Here is a 16,947-nt window from a genome sequence, read left to right on the forward strand (position 1 = left end):
CAGTTTTAAAACACTGTATATATACTGAAAATCACTGAATATATACTGAATGAATATTCACTTTAAAGTTGTGAACATGGAGAATTTAATGTTTATGTAAATTTTATCAAAAAAATTAAAAACAAAACAGGTAAATAGGTATTATACTTCAGATTCACTCCTTACTCATCATTTCAACAGGTTAGGTAATAGGCTGTTCAGAATCATATCATTTATCAGGATTGAATTATACAATGATAACTGTATTATTTACCAGAATTGTTATCATTAGAACTTCAGGCTATGAAAAAAAAAAAAAGATTTTTGTTAGTTATCAAAATAAAATGAACTTGTGGAAATTGCTGATCAAATAAATAGGTCAAATAATTTAAATATAGTCTAAGTTTTCCATTTTGCTTGAACAGATTAACCCTTAATAATTTACTCCCCAAATATTATTTGTCCTAAGGTTCTTTTTTATTTATTATTATTGTTTTCTTTTCAACATTTTACCGAATGCTTCATATGTAGGCACACGAAGGTTAGTTGTTTTTAGGGAAAGAAATGTGGATTCTGTGGCCCCCTGCCAAATGCATATGTTTCTGAACTGCAAGAATCTTCCCAGTTTGTAGGATGGAAACATAAGTGAGTACTGGAAAACAGGAAAAAGTAATCCTGGAAGCACAGGGCTCTTGATGGCCATGACGACAGAGCCCTGCCAGCAGACATGTTTAAAGTATTCAAGTCCTGTTAAGATTTTTAGATCTAACTTGAGTTCTATGATCTGAAAAATTCTACAGCTGTACCTCCAAGCAGCAGTTGAGGGAAATCTGAAACAAACTGGGAAGGTAACCTTAGCTCTTCTCTATCAATAGAAACTTTAGAAGGCAGTAGAAGGATGCTCACCCTCACACCTGCTCTTTCATCTCCTACTCAAAAGGAGAGGCCTGCAGATTACCAGAAGACACGGAAACACTGCTTTGCTGCTTCTGAGGCAGAAGTTTTATTTCAGTTGTCTCTCTTCTTTTGCTTGAATATGCTTAAAAAAAGAGACTCAGACATATTTTAAGGAATAGGGAAGCGGAAAGAACGGGGTGGAGAGAAGAAGCCAGAGGCCTTCTTATGTAATTAAGCCAGAATAATTTCTTAAGTCAAAGCAAAGCCAGAGCTTTGTTATAGAAGAAGAGCTTTGCAGTAAATGGGTAAATGGCAGTAAATTTATATAGACAACATATAAGACTTAGAGTTATTGAAGATAAAATAACTCTGCATTTGACCGCCTTTATATTGTTGTCTAAAAAGTCAAGGAAAATAACAAAAAAACAGAAAGAAACAGAACAACATGTGACTCTGCCTTCCTGATAAATTATTTCTGTTGGTCTCGTTTCTCTTTCCACAGCTGTTGTGGATACTTTATGCTAAAGTGTACTGTCTTTTACTTCCTGGAGTTTAATTACTAACAACATCTTCTGCTTCATAAATAAAAATAAGGAGTTTGGAGTTAAAAAAAAAAAAAATAGAATATCAATCTCATTCTCAGTGACGGTGCCTGCTAATCAGATAATGAGTAGCCTTGTTGTCCTGAAGAAGCAGATGAGCTGTAAGTTAAGTATCTGATGAATCTGTAACCTTGTATGGTGAAAATCTTGATCTCAGGAGAGGTGCTGACCAAGGAAGGTCTCCAACTTAACACTATTTATTACTAAAGTAGTTCTCCCTCCTTCTGCTTCTTGGTTAAATGGCCTCATTGTTTAGTGACCGCCCCATTAAGAAACCTGGGCAACCACTGTCTTGTAGCTTCATTCATAGTGATCCCCTGTGTGGATTCTACCTGAGATTTTCTTCCTTGTCTTTCTTCCTTTCCACCCTCACCTGTGGTTCTCAACCACTTTTTTGTTTATTCTTTTTTTTTTTTTTAATTTTTTTTTTTTTAATTTTTTTTTTTCAACGTTTATTTATTTTTGGGACAGAGAGAGACAGAGCATGAACGGGGGAAGGGCAGAGAGAGAGGGAGACACAGAATCGGAAACAGGCTCCAGGCTCTGAGCCATCAGCCCAGAGCCCGACGCGGGGCTCGAACTCACGGACCGCGAGATGGTGACCTGGCTGAAGTCGGACGCTTAACCGACTGCGCCACCCAGGCGCCCCTGTTTATTCTTTTTTTAAGCCTACAGCTTATCTGCCAGATACCCAAGCTTTCCTCCAGTCTATCTTTAAACTCTGTTATCACTGTAACTGTTCTGAAATTAACCTGTTAAAAAACAATGAAAAGTTTAAGCCTGCTGATAAGGGCAATACACTAAAGTATAAACTCAGAACAACACATGAGGTCTCTTTAGACCTCTTTTAGAGAGAATAAGAAAATTAGTTTCTTTAATTTGGTAATGATAATATAAATTGTGAAATTTAATGTCAATATGTGGTATTCATTGATGAGATAACAAAAGGCAAGCTGAGGGCAAAAATCTCCCCAAGGTGGGAGAGGGACATATTTAACATTTCTCAGGCACTCAAGACTGCCCAGGAACAAAGGAAGGAAAAAGCCAATGGTTAACTGCTAAAGATCACAGTCATGGAGGACATGAAACTTCATCAGTTTGTCACTGTCTTAATGACTTACAAGAAAAGCACAATCTTGAGAATAGTCAGACCTCCAGAAACCTATAGACTCAATTTCCTGGAGCCCTAATGTCACCTTCCCTTCCGTAAGACAGAAAACCTTATTATAATCAGTCACTCCTCACACTTACAATGCGGCTTTTTCTGCCCATGGGTCCTATCTCTGTACTTCAATAAACAACTTTTTTGCACCGTAAAATATCTCAAAAATTCTTTCTTGACCATTGGGCTCGGTGATCCCGCATCAGTATAAATTGTAGTTTGATTAATAGTATTAGTATTGTTTAGTGGTAAATTTTAGTTCAAATGGCCCTTTTCAGATTGGTTTACACTTATTTATAAAATTATAATAAAACTTTATATATAAAAACATTACTATTTATCAAATTATTCAAAAGAAAACATGTTTTAAATTCTATAATTCAGGTATTGAAATTTATGGAGCATGATTAATTTTAATAAAGTCTACCTAAAATGTTTATATTCTAATTTATACTAATTCACTTCTATGCATGTTTGGCTGGGGTTGGTGGGTGATGGTTAGGAATTAATTCAGGCAACAAGGAAAGGTTTGCATCAAGAAAGCCTTAGTAAAGAGTGACTTAGGTGAAGGTAGTAAGCAAAGCTGAAAAATTACAACTGAGCTCGGGAAACAGTGACTAGCCCAGGTTAGCCAAAAATGGAGCATATACAGGAAAACAGTAAATTTTGCTGCCTTAGGAAACATCCTTTTTGTGGTAACAAATCTCACAAACTGATAGTCTTTACTTCCAGTGATACACTCTTTCCCAGAGTGACTGATTGGTCTTAATAGAAATTTAATACGCAAACATGAAATCTATTTAAATTTTATAGAAAAGATGGTATTAGTATTTCAGTTTAAAAAGTGGTAAGCAGAATTAACAGAGTTTTAAAATCAAAGCCCATTTACACAACAGAGAACTGCCCAATCTTTCTGGTAAGAAAAAAAAAGTTTTCGTTACTTCTTAAGACAATTAGGCGACTTGGGCAAGAAATGGGAGCAAAATATGGATAATTACCAGTGATACTGAATTATTTTGAAAAGTTATTTCCATAACTGTACAAATATAGAAGTAATATCTAAAGAAGCATAAATACTATTTTGGAATAATGAAAATTAAAAAATGGGCCACAATCTATTAATAGAAAGTCAATGAAATTTGCATTTTGGTAAATATCGCATCCTGCTTATGTCCCCTCAATGTGGATGAAAAAGTACAATGTCAGTAGCAAACCTAAACAAAGTGCACTCTGTCCCATGCTTGGAAACTGGCAAATTGTCAGCACTGCCCTGGGCCCTGGTGGCTACGTACCAAAGGTGCACTTGGTGGAACACCTGCTGACCAGGTTGCAGGGGCGACTTTGGGCTGCCAGTTGGCTCCACCCGTCAACTTTTTCTCTCCAGCATTCCACTGAAGGTCGCCCCTAAAATCAAGCATGCAAAAAACAAACACATGTATTAAAAACACACTACTCAGAAAACAATGTGTGTGGCTCCTTAGATACTTTTATTTGGGATTAGATGTAGTCTGTTTAAGGCAAGTGGTAATAAAGAGAACAAATTAAACTTATAGAGGAGTCTTACTGTATTGTATCTAAGACAGTATAAAAAAGCAGTTGATAAAAAATCATTTAGAGTTTGGATCTCAATATTTATTGAGCCTCTATAGATGCCAGGCACTGTTGTAAGCACTTGGGATTATTAGTGAAGAAAACGAAGATCCTGATCCTAGAGGAACATGCATTCTTCCAATAGAGGAATGTGCCACAAAATTCAACCAAATTCCTCACTGGTTACAAAAACTTCCAAATATCATAAATACTGTATACTTTATCAAATATCTGTAGTTTGTTTCATCCATCATGGCACTTCTTCTAGATGTGGGAGGGTTCATCAGAAGGTTTCACACAACTGCATCATGACTACAACCTGCCTTACAGTGACTGTCAGATATATCTACTGTAAAATGCATCCCAATTTCAAAGGTACTGAAATGTGCATCTAAAGAGAGGGTACATCGTTGACCATTCTTTCTATCCTTCCTTAAAATTGATCCTCCATGACAGACTTTTAAAAACCAATGTTAGCTAGGAATAGTGTTCTAGAATTTAAAGCTATTAAAGCATTCAAACCATAATTCTGAAGTATTTCTAGCTATAATTTAGTGACAATCTTGGAGACCAAAATAGATTGTTCCTTTTCCTTGCAGAGCCAACAGTTCGGAGGTTCCAGTAGAATAATAACAAAAACAAAAGTCCAGAATGCAGTAAAAACCAATTTTGAAATTACTGAGCTCGAGAATGAGTTATTACTCCAATGCATTTAATCGTCTCAAATAAATGTAAATACACTGCCACAAGAAAACCAGATAATTTCAAAAACACTTACTTTTTCGATGTGGTACCAGAAATTCCAAGATCTATAAAAGGATAAAAGAAAAAAGAACTTAAACCTCTATACTCAGCTTAAATGATATGACATTTAAAAGATCAAAGAGAGTTCTAGAAGAAGTCCACATTTTGCCTAAGAATGACTGTATTCAATTTTACAAAGGAGAAACTATGTTAGGAAACATGTTCAGAAATCTAACATTTTCTTTTACTTCACATTATACTTAAGGATCACATTTTAATGTCAGCTGGTATCTAGGAAAGAGTAAACACAGCACGCTTGAGACTGTTCTCTTAGAAAGGCCTATGTGGCTGGCATCTAGGAACCCAGCTTAGTAAACTGTTCTCCATGCTGCGGTAATACTTTTCCTAATGATAAGGGTGGCTACTGTGTCTAAACTGTTTGTACAAACAATGTGGTTTATGCTGAACACCTGCTTTCCTTCTTTCTGCAAGACTGAAATTTTGGGCTGTGTTAAGCAGAGTGCCTACATGATCAGCATCCAATAAAAGACCTGGGTGTGGAGTCTCTACAGGGCTTCCCTGGGCAGAAATATCACACGTGTTGCTGCATTTTTGTATGCTTTTCCCCTCATGGGAAGGAGAGAGCATAAGGAAGTCAGTATATGGATACTTCCAAACTTGCCTGTGTCTTTTGCCCTAATGATCCAGCTGTGTGTCCTTATTATGCTGCTGTGATAAATCTTAGCTGTGAGTACAACTATGTGCTGCTGAGTCCTCTGAATTCTAGTGGATCTCTGAATGTGAAGGTGGTCTTGGGGACTCCTGACATAATTGGCTTACTCATTCCACTCTAATCTCAATTCACTGATTACTTCAGCAAATATTTATTGAGCCTCCATAGACGCCAGGCACCGTTGTAAGCCCATAGGATACATTAGTAAAGAAAACAAAGATCTTGATCCTAGGGGAATGTGCATTCTAATAGAGTGAGATGGAGAATAAAACAATAAAATAATAAAGTAAATTATGTAGGCTACTACAAGGTGATAGGAAAGCCTATGGAAATAAGCAAAGGAAGAGCAGGGCACAAGGGATCTGGTCAGGTAGGATGAGGGTGATGGGCATTAAACAGGGTGTTCAGGGAAGGCCTCAGGGACGTGAGATTTGAGCAAAGCTGGGCAGAGATGTATGGGAAGAGCTTCTAGGCTAGTTATATGGTATGCTCTGTAAGGGTAACTGTTTCAGGTCTGGAGAAACTGCCAAACTGCTTTCCACAGTTGTATTTTCACCAGCAACGCTAGAGTTTCAATGTCTCCACATTCTCATCAGCACTGTTTTTTTTCTTTTGTTTTTGTTTGTTTATTTATTTTTTTTAATTATGGCCATCCTAATGGGTGAGAAGTGATATCTCATGTGGGTTAGATACGCATTTCCTAGATGACTGGTGTGGAGCATCTTTTCATGTGCATATTGACCATACATATATCTTCTGTGGAGAAAGACCTATTCAAATCATTTGGCCATTTAAAAACTGGGTTATTTGGGGGCACTTGGGTGGCTCAGTTGGTTGAGCATCCGACTCTTGATTTTGGCTCAGGTCGTGATCTCACGGTTCGTGAGTTTGAGCCCGACATCACATAGGGCTCTGCGCTAACCCTGCAAAGCCTGCTTGGGATTCTCTCCCCACCTCTCTCTCTGCCCCTACCCACTCACTTTCTCTCTCTCTCAAAATAAATAAACTTAAAAAAAATAAAATTGCGTTATTTGTATTTTCATTATTGAGTTGTAAGAGTTCTTTATTTATTCTGGGTATAAGTTCCTTAGCAGATATATGTTTTACAAATACCTTCTCCCATTCTGTGGGTTATTTTTTTTACTTTCTTGATAGTGTCATTTGTAGCACAAAAGTTTTTAATTTTAACGTAGTTCTATTTATCTATTTTGATCTATCGTTGCTTGTGCTTTTGGTGTCATATCCCAGAACATTATCCAATCCAAGGTCATGAAGATTTGTTTACTAACACATTTTCTTCTAAGAGTTTTATAGTTTTGGCACTTACGATCCATACAGTCCTATGATCCACTGTGAATTAATTATTTTGCAGTAAGCAAGATATCTAACTCCATCCTTCTGCACGTGGATGTCCAGCTATCCTGACACCATTTGTTGGAAAGATAATTCTTTTCCCATTGAACTGTATTGGCAACTTTGGTGATAACCAACTGACCACAGATGTATGCTTATTTCTAGACTGTTATTCTATTCCACTGAGGTATATGCCCATCCCTAGGCAATACCACTTCTCTTAATTACTATAGCTTTGTAGTAAGTTTTAAAATCACTAAATGTGAGTCTTCCAAGGTTATTCTTCTTTACTTAGAATGTTCAGCTATTCTGGCTTCCTTGCATTTTCATACGAATTTTAGGTTCAACTCATCAAGCTCTATAAACAAGGAAACTGGAATATTGATAGGGGGTATGTAGATCTTTTTTTTTTTTTTCAGTTTTGGAAGATATTTTATTAAAAAATACCTCACTTTTACTTAAAATGAAAGTCAGTGGTTTTTTTGGGGAGGTTGTTATATTTCTATCCATGTTGATAAATACATGAATTCATGTAATCATTACTATAAACAGGACACAGCAATTTAATTACTCAAAAATATTCTTTCTTGCTACCCTTTGCAATCAAAACTGTACTCTCAGGGGCTGGAGGTATAAATCCTTATTTTTGAAGGAGAATCTGGATCATACATTGCAGTGCCAGTGAAAGCAGTTACGACTGCCAACTGTCCTTCAGTGAGTTGAAATTTTAGTGTAGGAACAATACTCAAATCATCTCTCCATGGGTGTCCTCAAAGCACTTTCATGGATGCCCACACCAGGGACAATGAATGGGAAAAATATGTCCATTGGATAATGCATAGGAAAAAAAAAAGTCTGTATCAAGGATCTGCCAAAGCCTTGAGAAAAGTGAAAGGTATTGGCAGTGTGAACCCATTCACCTTAATAAAGAATCAAATTCAGGGTTAAAAGGAAAGGCAAGTCTTTATACTAGCTGCCCTCATCTCCTAGGACTCTCTCTTTACCCATCTCTAGCCTCTGGTCTCCTTATTATTCCTCAAATATGACAGGCAGTTTTCTGCCCCATTGCCTTTGCACTGGCTATCTTCTCTGCCTGCAAATATTCTCCCTCAGATCCATGTGGTTCATTCCTTTACCTTCAGATCTTTGCTCAAAATATACCTTCTCAGGGAACCCAACTCCCCTCTGCAGTGTTCCCAACTCCTCTTCGCCAGGTCTGTTTCTTCCCCAGAATGCTTATGACCTCATGTACTACAGAACTTACTTATTTCAAACTGTCTCTCCCCTTCCTGAGCACCGTAAGAACAGAAATTTATACCTGTTTTGTTCACTGATTTAGCCTTAGAGCCTGGAAGAGTGCTTGGTAGTCAGTAAATATTTGTTGAATGAGTAACCAAAATTCACATGGATGGTCAATTGTCATTATTTCAGTATTTAAGTTACTCTGTGTTCTTATTTCCAAGTGAAATGAAAAATTAAGTACTTAGTATACATAATGTACTTGGTTTGACGCTTGCGTATGCTCTCTATCCCTTTAGTAATTTATACTAAAAACGGCATGGGTGCTGCTTGTGAAACAATGGCACAACAATTGTCTATCCTTCGAGGAACTGTACTGGGTAGAACATTAAGAATTTCTGTCCACTCCTTGATATACTCACCTGTAAGTGAATCCAGAAACAAATATATATGAAAGGATAGAGAACAAAAATTCACATATGATACAGTAAAAAACCCAACAACAAACAACTGTATTACTCACTGCCTACTAAGCTGGCAAGAGATGAATCAAGGTCACTCCCAAGGGCTTTGCTTGCTGCCATGGCTGGACTGGGGGGTACCATTGAGATGGGTGCAGGCTGCCCGGCTGGTGCCATGGTTGGCATCAGTAGATCACCTAGACCATCAAACACTAAAAATCAAATAGACCAGAGTCAGAATAATTGAAAAAATAAGGCCATATGCAAACTTAAATGGAAATTGTCTTTTGAAAAACTATAAAACAAGTGAATGTACAATCTTACAAAAGAAGGCATGTAATTCACACTTTTTATGACTGTAACATGTAGAAGAACATGTCTACATATGTCTACCCATAAAGTACAGAAATACTAGTAAACATAAATAAAGATGGAAAAAAATCTGTGTAATGTACAGGAAAGAGCACAGATTTTGGGGTTGGAATTAGGCTCAGTTTAGTTGCATGCCTCACTGTGTGAATTTGAGAAAATCACTGTCTGAGCTATAGTTTTCTCCTCTGAAAACTAATGGGAAGAATACTACTACCACATGGTCCTGTTGTCAAGATCAAATTAGATAATATATGTCATGTCTTTATTATAATGCCTGCTCTATATAGGCATTCAATAAGTGGTACTCTTATTAAAAACAATCACTAAAATACTTTTTTATTGAAAATGGTAGTAATTTACAGCAAAGCCTAGATAATGTACTCTCAGATCCTACAATGCTTATTTTGTTTTCCTATAATGCTTATCTTTAAAACAATTCTAAATGAGAAATAAGGCTAGATCTCCTAGTTTCGTACGAAGTTAGTGGTGGAATAAAACCTGATCTAATGGTTAGTACCTAGTAATGAGTATATGACAAACAGTTGACCATATTTTAGAAGTAAAAAATTGTGACCCTCCCCCTCCTCATTATAGTAATCAATTTAGGTTCTAACTTTCAAGGAATGTTTAAGGGAAAAACTATTTTAAACATTAGAAATCATTCTATTATTGATGTTTCCTAATCACTATGTAACCAGTTACCACTTGTTTCATTCCTCGAATACAGAAAGACCATTCAAAATGCAGACTCAAAAGATCTACATAAATTGTTGCTAATATCTTACCCACGTCAAAATTTTTGTGGGTAGTTTTTGTTAAAGAACTTCGAATATTTACCACAAACACTACCATACAGTAATTCTAAATTGGAAAGGGACAGCATTCAACTAGGCACTGGCAATAGAAGCAACCAAATTGTCAGGCAGGGGATATATTTAGGGTGTTTCTGAAGCACATTTAATTGCCAAAAACTCACCAATTGAAAATTTGTAGTAAGGACCCAGCATGGGAAGAGTAGAATGGAAGAGAATACAAACAAAATGACAGCAGGATGAAAGATTAAAGGCAGGCAAAGAATACTATTTGTGTCTCAACTTCATAAAACCGAGGGCCATGCAAGCTTCAGAGGGTGTAAGCAATAGCAGTTGGGAGTGTCCACACATTCAGATACTGCATAAAATGTTTGTTTTCCCTTAACTGTCTCTAAACCATGTGCACGTAAGCTCATGCAAACAGATGGTGTGTGTGCCGTTAGATCTCTGCTAAAAATTTAAAACAGAAACACAGAAAAGGATTACAGGTTATCCTTAAATCTTCTAAAATGTACTGAAATATTTACTTAAAACACAGAATAAAAGATTTATTAAAGTTTTAAAACCAGGTCGCCACTCAGTATTTGCTTATGAGTTTTCTGATATCACACTAACCTTAGGTGGTATATATTATAATCAGAACAAACGCAAAGAACGTTTGAAAGTCACTGCCTCACCTGATGGATCAAAGGAGCTGCTGCTAGAAGTTGAAGGCGTTGTTCCAAAAGCTGCTTCGAAATTGGGCTGCAGCAGGTTATTCTGAGCTGGAGTCACCGGTGATGGAGAAGGGGCCATAAAAGAACCCCCAAATCCTGGGGGGAAAAAAACAGTTCCAGAAAAATATAAGCAGAAACAACTAAACGTAGGTAAAGGCAAGAAAAACAGAGTCAGGAAGAGTTACAGAAGACTGAGAAGGAATCGAATGCAGGTAGATGAGAAGTCAATGAAACCTGGAAGTTAGTGTTTTAAAAGTTTTTTCACATATTTTGATATCTGTCACGTATTTTTAAATGATTTTTACTGATTTTCTAAAATTCAAGTATAACATTCAGTGTTTTACTAGTGTTTCAGGTATATAATATTGTGAATCAACAATTCTATACATTAGTCAGTGGTCATTGTGATAAGTATTCTCTTTAATCCCTATCAGCTACTTCACCTATCTTCCCCCCACTGTGCCCCCCACCCCCAATATCCCCTCTGGAAACTGCTGGTTTTGTCATAATACATGAGACATTAATACATGTCATTAATACAATGAGATTTAATTTAATTAGAAATGAAATAGCACATAAGAATATATCTCAACCCTGGCTGAGAGAACCTGGGGCAACCAAATCTATCATTACAATGGAGCTACACAGAGCTAAGAAGGTCCCAATAGGGTTCAAATGGAGATAATTTCAATACATTAAAATTTTGATTCTTCAAATCACAGTATCAGGGAGCTAGAAAATGCTCAGTTGTACACACTGGCTAAGTACAATAATAAAATATAAATCATAAAAATATTCATGCACTCTGCCACCAAATCCTTCTTAACATCTTTCATACATGTTCTTATCCCATTGCTGCTACTGCTAAGTGTGGGCTTCCCTCACTCAGCTCTCAGGATTCATCAATAGCCACCCAGAGGGGCTTCGTGCCTCTAGTCTGGACCTCCTCCAATCTAGTCTCTGCAGTGCAGCTAGAGTGATCTTTCTGAGTGGAAAATGCTGACAAAGTTACTTCTCTAAATAGTGTCCTTCAATGGCTCTCCATAACTTTCAGATTCATCTAACGCAGATTCCTTTGCATAGTAATCAAGCTCTTCTGTCTCTGTTCCCTGCCCCTTCCCTGCAAACTAGATTGCATCCATAACACCATCATGGTGACTCAGATGCCTACTCCAGGAAGGCCTCTTGGACTGATACTGTCACCCACTACTATCAGGCACAGCTATGCCCACTCCTCCCACCCCAAGTCCAAGTGAGTTAGTTACATGCTCTGCCTCTGTGCCCTCTGCATCTGATACATATCTTCATCCTATTCCCATCATATGTCTTTATTTCCACCCCCAAACCCCACTCTGGGGATGGCTTTTTGGTATCAGAAACTGTGTCTCCTCCTGTTTTTCACTAATCAGCACAATGCCTAAAACACTGGATTAATGTTTACTGAATAAGGACACTTTTGAATACAAAAGGTGGGGAAAAATCAGAGGCCACTGTAAAGCAACCAAAATTCAAATTATCTTTTGAAGGCTGGAAGCAAATAATTTCTTTCAACAGATAGAAGCAGAAGCAAAGCTCTCTCTGTATTGCTTCTTTATGAAACATACAACTGGAGAAGGCAGCAATTTCTTAATAGAGGATGCTCTATTATTAAAGAATTTTATTACTTCCAGAAGTCTTTTCTATATTTAGTTTGGGTGTAAATATTCCCTTCTAATCTAGTCGCATCTTTTCTTTTTCAGAAACTTCTTGCAAAAACATAACAAATGCTTTAAAAAATCCTTAAGCTTACATTCTGTAAAACCAGTTTATAATACTGAAAATGACTTTCACTGAAATTCTCCGATTACTATTTTCTAAAGCAGACAATAATGTTCAAGTCATGTTGTTCCTGGATATTGATAATGACACAAGTTTAGGCTTTCCTTATAGATGTATGAAAACAATGCAACTCAGAAAACTGTTACCTAATAGAGGATGGTCTTTAAAGTTCACAGTGGCTACCTGAGGTGACCTTTAGGATTTTAGTAACATAAGCATTGAAGAAAAGACATTCTCTAGATATTTAAGAATACTATGAAGCAAGGATGGGTGAGAAGTAATTATTTTTGTGGATAGGATCGTTTGGTTTTAAGGAGATTGACGGATGTGTTAATGCTGAGTGTCTTGAAACATACCACACCTCAAGTTGGAAAATGGCTGTGATTAATTTAGGCAATTTTTCTTTGGTGTGGTTCTCTTTGATATAGGTGAATGCGGAGAGAATTGTTCTCGAATCTCAGTTTCTTAAAACTTGGCCAAGAAGAGAAAACTTATTGTAGAATCATAGCATATTAGTGTTGGAGAAAGCCTTGGATCATCTGATTCAATCCTGTCTATCACTAGAAGTGATGCAAAGGGAAGTTAACATATCCACCCAATATTCGGTAGTCGAAAGGGAAAAACATGCATTTACAACACAGGGCTCATGTACTTAGTGCTATTGAGTTTCATAACATAAGCAGATCACATCCATAGGTGAATAAATAATGAAAAAAAATTAGCCCCTTCTTCGAGAAAGCTTAAACCTTTAAGAAAGGGTACAGCTAACACTGTCATGGGGCTCACCAAGTTCTAAAGATTTTTACTTTTATTATTATTTTTTAACTTTTTAAATGTTTATTTATTTTTGAAGGAGAGAGAGACAGAGCATGAGCGAGAGAGGGGCAGAGAAAGAGGGAGACAGAGAATCTGAAGCAGGCTCCAGGCCTGTCAGCACAGAGCCCAACACGGGGCTCGAACTCACAAACCGCAAGATCATGACCTGAGTCGAAGTCAGATGCTTAACCGACTGAGCCACCCAGGCGCCCCTAAGAATTTTTAAAGGTTGAACCATACAAACCATATGAATTGTCAATATTTGACCATTTTGGTCCTACAAAAATAGCAGGATTATATTGTTCAACCCAAAACATAAATTAGCTCATTTCATCCTCACCCCAACTCTATGAAGTTTCGCAGATGAAAATACTGAGGCCAGAGAGGTTAAATAATCTGCCCAAGGCCAAATGATGGCAAGTAAGAGAGAGGATTCCACACAGGAATCTTCCAGAGCTTGGGTTCTTCACCACAATACTACACGCTTCATTTCCACAGCCAGGAGTAACATCAGAGTTGTACTCTTCCTGTGGCTTACGAAGTTGACAGAGATCTAGAAAGACGACTTCTTCCCATTATGCTCAGTTCTGTGCATTATGCTCAGTATGTGCCTTCATAAACCTAAACTAATTGAAAAGCTATAAAGTGCTATAAAATAGCCAACTGATTATCTTAAAGAAAAAAATCTATTGTTGTACTTTAAATGAATTATAGATATTAATGAGGGGAACTCCTCCTGTTAAGTGAAAACTTTTAGAGCCCTGGAATAGAGGTAAGAAAACTCACACCACTAATATTTCTTTCTATATGGTTCTAAGTTACATTAAGAAAGATATTCTATGGAATTTAAGCTAATAATCAATAGGCTTCCAGACATCCTGCAGGCATATTTGGACTGTCCTACACTATAATGAATCACCAACTATCTTCAAGTGCTCAACCATCTATAGACACACTGCCTTTTGTCACAGATACTTAGTCTTATGAATCTATCTTTCTAAGGGGAACAGCCTATACACTTAAGGAAGTTCTATTAACAGATATATCAAAATTGATGGCCACAGTCAATATAATAGATCAGTTGGGTCAGGAGAGTAAAAAATTAAAACTACTGGTAGTCTTCTTTTATGTTAAAGATGATGCCATCTCAATTACTCTGTAATATAGTCAGTTATTAACACATTCTATTTACTAAGATCAATCTGAGATAGTATTTCTAGGATTAATAGCCTGAGAGTCTTTTGTCTGACACATTTCAGACTGTCTCCCACCCCCACAGAGTATGAAAGAATTGGTTCTCTGTAGACCTTCTCATTCATTTAGTGGCTATTATTAGTTATTAACTCCACACTGAACATTTTTATATTTTAAAAATCAATTTAAAGACCTCTGCGGCTCTGCTAAAAAGTCATCTATGTCATGTGGTTAACAGAGAATACAAAAACTACAAATGGCCTCAAAGACTGGCCTGTATGATTTCCTGCCTTTAGAATTAAACATAGGATGTGGCCCATTCCTACACTAGTACAAATTTATGGGCAGTCACCCCAGAACTGTGACTATAATGGAAGAAAATGGTTTTCTTGCTTGCTGTCAACCTCAGAAGTTAGGTAAAATCTCTCTTAATCATCCACTTTTACATCTGTCATCCAGAAATCTATATATTCCAAACATCTATATTTTCATTTGGTATATCTGAAGAGGCGTTTGAGAGCTTTATTACTCACTGTATGAAATAATATTTCCATTTGTTTGATAGAAACTTAACTTTCAAGTTTCTAGTCAGATTCCACCTGAGCTATGGATAATATCTATATCTTATCAGTAATCTCAATGATTTGGAACGATTATTCTTTAAGTCTGTCCTCTTTGGCCAAAACAGTTGTCTCTTCTAGAATATTGTCTAGTTTCACCATTCTGGATACACCAAACAGAACTTGAAATTTTTACTCAAGGGGCAGAAGACGACTAAGATGATATTTCATGCATAGTTCAGTTCTGGAGTTGGTATTATTTGACAGTTCTAGAAGAGTAAATTAGAATAAAAAATAGCCAGTTTTTATGAGAGATATGCCCAATTTAAAAGACTGTCCGTTTGATCTTTTTTTTTCTAGTTTTAAATTACATATCAATTTTTGACAAAGCTTTCCCCCCAATTTGAGATGATTCTTAATTTTTGGTTTAAAAATTCTAAAGATCATTTTAACATTTAATTATACTACATATTTATTACATTTACCCTGTGACTTACATGTAAATTTATTCCCTCAAAAAAATCTGGGGAGCAAGAGCCCTGTTCAAAAACCAATGTTACTTTTAAAGAGTCTACACCAGGGGCGCCTGGGTGGCGCAGTCGGTTAAGCGTCCGACTTCAGCCAGGTCACGATCTCGCGGTCTGTGAGTTCGAGCCCCGCGTCAGGCTCTGGGCTGATGGCTCGGAGCCTGGAGCCTGTTTCCGATTCTGTGTCTCCCTCTCTCTCTCCCCCTCCCCCGTTCATGCTCTGTCTCTCTCTGTCCCAAAAATAAATAAACGTTGAAAAAAAAATTAAAAAAAAAAAAATAAAGAGTCTACACCTTCCATTACTGGGTCTGTGTGTTATTTTTCTTTTTTATTCTCTTACAAAACAGTCTTATTAACAAAAGCCAGTAATTCAAGATTCTAGAGACTCATGAAATACAACTTTCCCTCCCGCTTTTTTTTGTTTTTGTTTTTGGTTCAAATTCTTACTTTGAACATGACATTTGTGGATTTCCTTGTTATCTATGATTGGGCTCATTTATCTTTAGGGGAAAAAAAAAGCTTCCTCTTTATTGTGGACTTGGCTGCTCTCTCCCTATACACGCACACACACACACACACACACACACACACACACACACACAAGTATAACACACATGTTAAGCCTTACTGCAAACTATCATAACATATACCCCAAATATTTGTTCTACCATTGATATTCATTCAACAGAAATGTCTGGGCAGTCTGAAAACTCTGAAATAGCTGCTGTCAGCTGGATTTAATGTATAAATGTAACTGGGATTTTATAATGTGTACTTTAGCAGGTTTTTTTGGCTAGGAAATTTGCTTCTAGTTCATAGTACAAAATTATATTAATATTCCATGATATTATTCAATGAGAACATGGATTCTTGCTGTGTTACCTGAACAAATATGAGAAATGTTTCTAAATAAGCAAAACAGAAGTATGAAAAACCAGTCCAAATACTTAAGATCTAGAGAAATTAGAATTTAAAAGTCTCTTATATCAGGATATAAGGTAAAAGAATAGTTGACTTCAGGCCAAGTAAATCAGACCCAGATATGTACAGATTAAATTGTAAGAATTGTCTGTAGAACAAGCTAGACATTAAAACCCATTTACACCTACTTACACTAAAAGTTCATTTATTTAAATAAAAAAATAGAGAAAGGAAAAAATGTGCACAAAATACGTTTCCCATCACTGAAGGGGTCACAAGATGATGCACTGGAAAAAATGGGAAGTGTACAGTCAATAAAGCCTATGTAAATGACACTGTCACTTTCATCACCAATTTTCTCCCTTTCTATCTCATTTTACTAAGATTTCAGGATGGATGACACAATCAAGCAATTCAAGCTTGCTTCTGGTGAGTTCTAACTTGCACTTTG

The 16,947-nt window shown here is 36.6% G+C and overlaps 1 protein-coding gene across 15 annotated transcripts in view; it reads right to left on the bottom strand.

Moving 5' to 3' along the window:
- Window positions 1-16,947, bottom strand: part of SNAP91 (synaptosome associated protein 91) — a 149,722-nt gene that overhangs the window by 16,954 nt on the left and 115,821 nt on the right. For all 15 annotated transcript variants that reach the window (XM_047859643.1, XM_047859654.1, XM_047859645.1 and 12 more), the window contains 4 exons: window positions 10,622-10,756; window positions 8,823-8,972; window positions 5,009-5,039; window positions 3,933-4,044 (listed from right to left, as the gene is read on the bottom strand). In XM_047859643.1, the coding sequence (XP_047715599.1) occupies window positions 3,933-4,044; window positions 5,009-5,039; window positions 8,823-8,972; window positions 10,622-10,756 (428 nt within the window). The remainder of the gene's footprint in view (window positions 1-3,932; window positions 4,045-5,008; window positions 5,040-8,822; window positions 8,973-10,621; window positions 10,757-16,947) is intronic.

This window comes from Prionailurus viverrinus, chromosome B2, assembly GCF_022837055.1.
Source record: "Prionailurus viverrinus isolate Anna chromosome B2, UM_Priviv_1.0, whole genome shotgun sequence".
In the NCBI taxonomy this organism is placed as follows: domain Eukaryota; kingdom Metazoa; phylum Chordata; class Mammalia; order Carnivora; family Felidae; genus Prionailurus; species Prionailurus viverrinus.